This window comes from Carassius auratus, unplaced genomic scaffold (genome assembly GCF_003368295.1).
Source record: "Carassius auratus strain Wakin unplaced genomic scaffold, ASM336829v1 scaf_tig00214203, whole genome shotgun sequence".
Taxonomy (NCBI): Eukaryota; Metazoa; Chordata; class Actinopteri; order Cypriniformes; family Cyprinidae; genus Carassius; species Carassius auratus.
In genome coordinates this window covers 25,425-32,805 of record NW_020527556.1, presented here as the reverse complement: position 1 = coordinate 32,805, position 7,381 = coordinate 25,425, and the positions used below count along the sequence as shown (strand labels likewise).

Below are 7,381 nucleotides of genomic sequence, written 5' to 3'. Positions count from 1 at the left end.
GATTAGGCTAAGTATCTGACGCGCTCCTCCCGAATCTTCATAGATAATTACATTTCACTAGTTCACGCTTACATATAATTAGCTGAGGTATGGTATGCGTATTTGGCGTGCTGTCCGGGGAAGGGCTCCGAGCTCGGGAATTGCCCGAAGCTAGAGTACCCCCCAAAAAGGCAAATGTACAGGAGGACAGCCGCCAGTTTAAAGAATGCCCCCCAAAAAGCAGAGTACTGGCGGGGGCTGATTTGGTTTCTGAGAAGTTATCTCGTTGGCAGGCTGGAAGGGCCTACGTACTCCGGAGGGAGCGACTTGGGCGTTGAGAGAGTAGGCCCTACCAGCTGCGGCTAGTGAACTACGTGGTTGTTGGCGCCCGGTCGGTAGGGCTCGGGCCGATGCTCAACTGGAGTTTTTTGGCGTTGGATCGGTGAGCCCTACCGGCCGATGAGGAGGAGCGGCGTGGTTGTGGTGCCCGACCGGGAGGACCCGAGTTGCCTCGACCGGAATAGGTCACGGTGTCGGCTTACGGGCCCTACTGGCTGATAGCCCCTGCTATTCAGTGGGTGAAGGGCCTAACGCTGACCGAGAGGGCCCATGAAGCCTCCGACAGGAGATTGAGACTCAGGATGACGGACGTCTGGGTCCTCTCGGTTAGGCAGATAAAAAGCTTTTGGGCCAGCCGACAAGGAGGACTCTGGCAACATCCGAAGGGAGATCCCGACTCACGGCATCGGCTGGATGAGATTCGCTTGCGGCTGGCAAGCATAGGCCCGTCCGGGAGACTCTCGCCAGACGTCTGAAGGGAGCGCACGCGACAGACGGGTAAGCCTCGGCGGACGGGGAGGGTTGGAAAGGAAAACCCGACTGGGAGGACTCTCGCAGCATCCGATGGGGCCTCTAACTCAGAACATCGAACGGGTAAGCCTCGCCAGACGGGGTTAAAAGATGTGAGAGTAGCTGAGGGTAGCTTTTTTTTTTTTTTTTTTTTTTTTTTTTGCAGGATTTGGCGAGGACGAGACTCGTAGCGTCGGACGGTTAAGCCTCGCCTACCGTCAAATGGAAAGGTAAGTTGTGTGGCCGAGAGACTGTTACCGACGTTCGAAGGGAGCACACACATCGAACGGGTAAGCCTCGCCGACCGTAGGGTGGAAACGTAAAGCAAGTCTGTCTAGGAGGCTCTCGCCAGCGTCCGAAGGGAGCACACACATCGAACGGGTAAGCCTCGCTGACCATAGAAAAGGAAAAGGTAAGGTTGTCTAACCGGGAGGCTCTCGCCGGCGTCCGAAGGGAGCACGCGCATCGAACGGGTAAGCCTCTCCGGATGGCGGACAGAAAAGGTAACGATAGGTGGCCAGGAGGCTCTTGCCAGCGTCCGGCGGGGACAAACTGGGTGAGCCTCGCAGGCCGTAGGATGGAAAAGGTAAGTTTGCGTGGTCGTTAGGCTGTCGTCGGCGTTTAAGGGAGTTTGCTACTCCTGGCAGGAGACGGTTTAGCCTTGGTGACCATAGGAAGGAAGGAGAGTTTATTGTGTGTTAGGTACTTGCAGCATTTAAGCAGCTAGCTTGTAGGTTAGTAACCTGAACCACACAGTAGGGTCGTGGTTGGCTGGCCAGGAGGCTGTCGCCGGCGTCCGATGGGAGCACTCGCATCGGACGGGTAAGCCTCACTGGCCAAGGGTGGAAAAGGTCAGGTTGTCTAGCCAGGAGGCTCGGACCGACGTCCGATAGGAGCTTAGCTCCAGGAATCGAACGGGTAAACCTCTCTGGCTGAAGGACGGAAAAGGTTGTCCGGCCGGGAGGCTCTTACCTTCGTCCGACAGGAGCTTAGCTCCCGGATAGAACGGTTAAGCCTCGCTGGCCAAAGGACGGAAAAGGTAAGGTTGTCTAGCCGGGAAGCTCTCGCCTACGTTCAATGGGAGCCTTGACTCCATGCGTTGGGCGGGTAAACCTCTCCGTACGTAAGACAGAAATGGAAAAGCAGGTAGCCGGGGGCTTTCACCTACGTCCGAAGGGAGTGTGAGCTCCTGGCAACGAACGGGTAAGCCTTGTTGGCCGCAGAATGGAAAAGGTGAGGTTGTCTGGCCGGGAGGCTCTCGTCGGCATCCGAAGGGAGCTCGTGCTCCTGTCATCGAAGAGAGAAGCCTCGCTGGTCATAGGATAGAAAAGGTTAGGTTATTTGGCCGGGAGTGTGCGGCTGGAGTCGGCGGTATTAATAGGAATTTACTCGTCGGTATTCAGTAGGGATGTGTCGCTGGGGTTTTTTTTTTTTTTTTTTTATTTATTTATTTATTTATGGCCGATGAGGGTTTGGTGGGCTTTCTTTATGTGAAACTGGTTTATTCTGATGTAGCTTTGGTATGCTTCTGAGGACCATCTTCCTAGAGTTTGGATCTGTTGGTTGGAGAGGCCTTTTTGTGCAGCTGAAGTTGCTGCCCCGATGCGAAATGAATGGGTGGAGAAATTGTTCGCTGGGATGCCTGATAATTGCAGGACGCATTTGAGGTGTTTTTGGAACCAGAAACGAGTGACTGGTTTTTTGGACTCGTCGGTGAATAGGGGTTCGTGTGGGGATTTTGCCTGGGAATTTCTAAGGTGTAAAAAGGCGAGGACGGATTGGTAAGGCTGGATTGGGGAGGGGAGATTGAAAATGTATATGAAATGGCCTTTGTTGGTTTGGTCTGTTTTGCTTTGTTTGATTAAATAAGCGATTGTTTCATCATCTAGTATGGTTAGGTCTGACACGGTGGGGTTGATTTTAGGATTAAATTTGAAAGAGATCGTAAGCTCCGAGCACCTGAGAAAACCGAAAAAGGCAAGGATGAACATGGCGTCGAGCGTGCGGGCAATGCTGAGGGGTTGGTAATTTGTGCGGAGGGTGTGGATACATTTTGTGAGGATATCTAGCGTTATGGGTTTTCTGGTGTCTGGATGGGTGGGCTGGGATCGCTGGATCCCTTTGATTAGGAGGGAGGTTTGTGAATTATTTATTTCGGGTGAAGGAGCGCCGGTCATTAGTTTGTGAAAAAACTGGACTCCGCTCAGGTAGTTTTTTATAGATCCGACTTGGAGACCCTTGGTGCCGTTGAGGAACGAAATGAAAGAGGTGATGGAGAGTAGAGAAAAATCTGGGAAAGGGATGTTATAGGTGAGGTGAAATGACTTAAAGCACCTCCATGCAGTCACGTATGACTGGAGGGTTCTGGGAGAGACTGCTTGGAGAATAGAGTCCAGTGATGCTTCGAGGAGTGGTTTTAGAGGGTGAGTTATGGAAATATTAATTCTGAATAGTGAGGAACCGGAGTGGGGAATTGGTCCGCCTCTGGAGCCAGCGTCCTGAATTTCTGAAACAGAAAACGAGACAGGGAGTCAGCGATTTGGTTTTCTGTACCTGGGACGTGCTTTGCGCTAATTATGAATTGGTCGCATGCTGCGATCCATATAAGGCGTCTAAGGAGAGGCATGAGGGCGGGGGAGTGAGAACGGCCTTTGTTTATGCACTGAACTACGGCTTCGTTGTCGCAGTGCACTAAAATGCTTTTAGTTGTCCATTCATTGCCCCACAGGAAGGCTGCTACTACGAGGGGATAGAGCTCGAAAAGAGCTGAGGACTGGGTCGAGTCCTGCATCTGGGGGGGCCATGTGGACGCGAACCAACGGCCTTGGTAGAAACCTCCGAAACCAATTGAGGGAGCCGCGTCTGTAAACAGCTGCAAGTCGATGGGAGACGAGATTAAATTGTTGTAAAAAAAAGAAAGCCCGTTCCATTGTCTAAGGAACAGGATCCATAATTTAAGTTCGTCGCGGCATGCATGGGTTAGGGGGATGAGGTCCTCGAGCGCGTGAACTGATGATGCGAGTGTTAGAAGGTGCGCGATGAATGGGCGTCCTTGTGGAATTATGCGCATGGCGAAATTTAAATGCCCGAGCAGGGAAAGAAGTTCGCGTTTAGAACAACAAGGGCTGTCGAGGAGGGTGGATGAGACGAGAATTATTCTATCAATCTTTTCCTTTGGCAGGGAGAGCTGAAATTTAGCTGAGTCGAGGTAGATGCCGAGGAACTCTATGGTTGTGGCAGGACCCATGGTTTTTTCCTGAGCGATGGGAATCCCGAGCTCGGAAAAGACTTTTTGGACGGTGAGGATATGGGCGGCTGGGATAGCCTTGGGCGATGAAATGACCAGGAAGTCATCTAAGAGATGGATAATATGTGGGATTGCGTAATTGTTGGAAAGGATCCAGCAAACGGCTTCTGATAGCATATCGAAAATTTTGGGGCTGCTTTTGCATCCGAAGGTTAACCGGACGGCGAAATAGTATTTCTCGAGCCATCGTATCCCGAACAGGTGCCAAAAATCCGGATGGATGGGCATCACTTTGAAAGCAGAAGTGATGTCTATTTTTGCTAACCAGGCTCCTCGGCCCGCGATTTTAATCAGTTCGACTGCCTGATCTATGTCTTGGTATTTGAGTGAAAATTCGTCGAGGGGTATCAAACTATTAATGCTCGGGACTGTGGAATTATGCGGAGATGACAGGTCTACTATTAGGCGTTTCTTACCAGAAAATTTTCTCGTAGCCACTCCGATTGGGCTGACTCTGAACGTTTTGAAGGGGGGGGTATTGAAGGGCCCGATCATGAAGCCTGACTCGACTTCTTTTTTGATGAGGTTAGCTACTATATCGGGCTCTGCGAGGGCGGATTGGAGATTACGGCAGACGGTGTTTTGGGTAAGCTCGCAAACGACGCCCGGGTTAAAACCGTGTTTGAGGCCAGACAGGAGATAATTAGTAAATTCTTTGTCGGGATGGTGTGCTAGTTCAATGGTCATGCGAAAAATATTCACAGGAGTAGATAGGTAATTTTTAGATTTTTTATTTACGGCTTTATGCACGGGGCAAACTATGCGTGCATGAGCACCGCCACAGAACTTGCAGGAGTGTAGATAGCGGCAATGCTGTCTGATGCATTTCCCGTTGTTGAAGGCGATACATAGCTGTGTGCTTTCTTCTCCTGGTTGGGCTAGGCGTGAGTTTGCTGCGGTAACTGATTTTGGGACATAGCTGGTGGATTTTGCCGGGGGAGTAAGAGAGTGTTGGGTTGCGTCCGGGTTTATTTGTGGGCAGGTTGTGGTGGAGTGAGCCACGGACCTGCAGATTGCGCACGAAATGCTCCTACAGCCTAGGAATACGCGACTGTGCAAGTCGGAGTCGATCGCTCCCCAGTAAGGGCACTGGTTCCACTGAGCTATTCGGATGGCACATTTAGCGGAAAAAAGCTTGTGGTAAGTGTAGAAGTGCCCCCCTCCGTAGGACAACGCGAGTTCGGCTATTATAGACAAATAATCGTTTAGTTCGCGTCGCCTGTGGGGGAAGGCTGAGCAGATTATCTCGGTGTAGCGGTTGAATGCGATGGTGAATTCGGAGAAGGAGAGTAGTCGAGATGAAAGGGGATTTGGATTTTTTAGCGTGACTGAGAAGTCCCCGCAGTCTATTTGGCGGTTTGAATCGGATGTGGGCAGGAGAGAAAGGAGAGACGAGAGATCTACATCCGCACCTGCTAATATCTGTGCCCGAATGCTGTGGGTCACTTGGGGAGGTTCGAGGGCGACAGCGTTTGATGGGATGGGCATTGGTGTAGCAGTGAAGAGTGAATGGGGGGATTTCGCTTGGAGGAGGGTGGTGGCGACAACTGGGGGCGGAGCTGTGTTTGGCAGCGATTGCGGCCAAGCGCTTGCTTGAGCCGCGGGCCCGGAGTTTGAGGCCGCGGGTTGCGGGGCTGGGTTGGGCGGCCAGTATGGCCAGGCAGTTGCTTGGGCCGCGGGCCCGAAGCTGGGATGGGCTAGAGTCGGGGCTGTGTAAGGCGGCCAGTTCGGCCAAACGTTAGCATGAGCGGCGGGCTCGGAGCTCGGCAGAGCGGGAGGCGGGGCATTGTGTGACAGCCAGTTCGACCAAGCGCTAGTTTGGACCGCGGGCGAGAAGCTGGAGGAAGCGGGAGGCGGCGCTGTATGTGGCGAACTGTTCGGCCAAGCGCTTGCCTGGGCTGCGGTGTTGGTATTGAAAGTTCCGTATGGAGGGGCTGCGATGGGTGGAGGAGGCGGCCAGGAGCCTCCTTGGGCTTCGGCGCCCTGAGCTGTTGGAATTGGAGCCGCGGAAGGAGGCTGAGCTCCGGGCAACATAGCGAGCGCCCTTGCGGTTGGAACCGGGGCGCGGCCTAGGCTTGCTGAAGGCCTCTTGCTACGGCTTGATAGCCGCTGCGAGCTAGGCCTAGCGGCGGAGGATGGTGGAGTGCTTTGAGGCGAATTTTGAGGTACTCCTTTCTTTTGTCGTTTCTTTGGTACAGGGGTAGACTGGGGAGAAATGTTATTATTTAGATTTTTTGTATACAAGTCATACAGTTCGGATTTGTTTAACTTGCTTGATGGTGTGATGTCGTTTTTGGACAGGGCCTGCCTCAGACTCGACACCGTCCATTTGTCGATTGGCGGAATCGTATGCCTGGCCGAGCGGTAGGAGGACGCGGGGGAGTCAGCCGCGGTTCTCGCCGGAGGCGGCGAAGGTAGGCCTAGGCGTCTTGGGAGGCGAGTAGCTGCTCGCGCCGTACCGCGCCCGCGGGTTGGAGCCTGGGGCTCGATTTGGTTGCCACACCGGGAAGGGGTGGCCTTGGAGCCGGCTGGCTGCAGTGATGGGGCTAGGGAAGAGCTGGATGAGTCTTCTGACGAGGAATCTCGGTTTTGGGACATGGTGCATGCGGACCAAAATGCTGATAAACCGTCAATGGATAGAGGTAAGTCAGCGATATTTATACTGTGGGATTGATTACTTGATTGTGGTCCACCTGTGATGATTAGGCTAAGTATCTGACGCGCTCCTCCCGAATCTTCATAGATAATTACATTACATATTTGTACCTAAAAGGCACAAACTGTAGGGGTACTTCTTTGTACCCATTAATATGGTACAAGTTTGTTCCCCTTGGCGGTACTGCCCCAGCTACGAGCATTTGTACCTTTTTTTTGTCTTTTCTGTACCTTTATTTCTGAGAGTGTGCACATAAACTTACTGTCATCACTTATAAGCTACTACTAAATATTGTAGAAATGTAATTTTCTGTAAAGTTTCTTTGTAATGATTTGTTTTGTAAAAAGCGCTATACAAATAAACTTGAACTGAATTGTTCAAAACCTAGTTCTCAGGGAGAAGTACATTTTTAATCTCAAAACAAAGTTCATATTTTTCTGTCATTTGTCTTTTGATGAATGAAAACACATTGTATCATAGTAGCTAAAAAAAATTAAAAAATGACTACTCTACTTTGATATTTGCTTGTTTTTTTTTTTTTTTCTCTTTCTACCCCTATTTTTACAGTACTGTACCCCGCGTCTCATAAA

At 51.4% G+C, this 7,381-nt stretch overlaps 1 protein-coding gene across 1 annotated transcript; it reads right to left on the bottom strand.

The window, feature by feature from the left end:
• Positions 1 to 2,250: 2,250 nt before the first annotated feature.
• LOC113091494 (uncharacterized) lies at positions 2,251 to 7,002 on the bottom strand. The gene has a single exon (XM_026257063.1). It carries the CDS (start codon positions 6,731 to 6,733, stop codon positions 3,257 to 3,259), a length of 3,477 nt encoding a protein of 1,158 aa, XP_026112848.1. The 5' UTR covers positions 6,734 to 7,002; the 3' UTR covers positions 2,251 to 3,256.
• Positions 7,003 to 7,381: the final 379 nt, after the last annotated feature.

Excerpts from the sequence above, each read along its gene's own strand:
- LOC113091494 (XM_026257063.1), bottom strand. The coding sequence starts at position 6,733 with ATGTCCCAAAACCGAGATTCCTCGTCAGAAGACTCATCCAGCTCTTCC.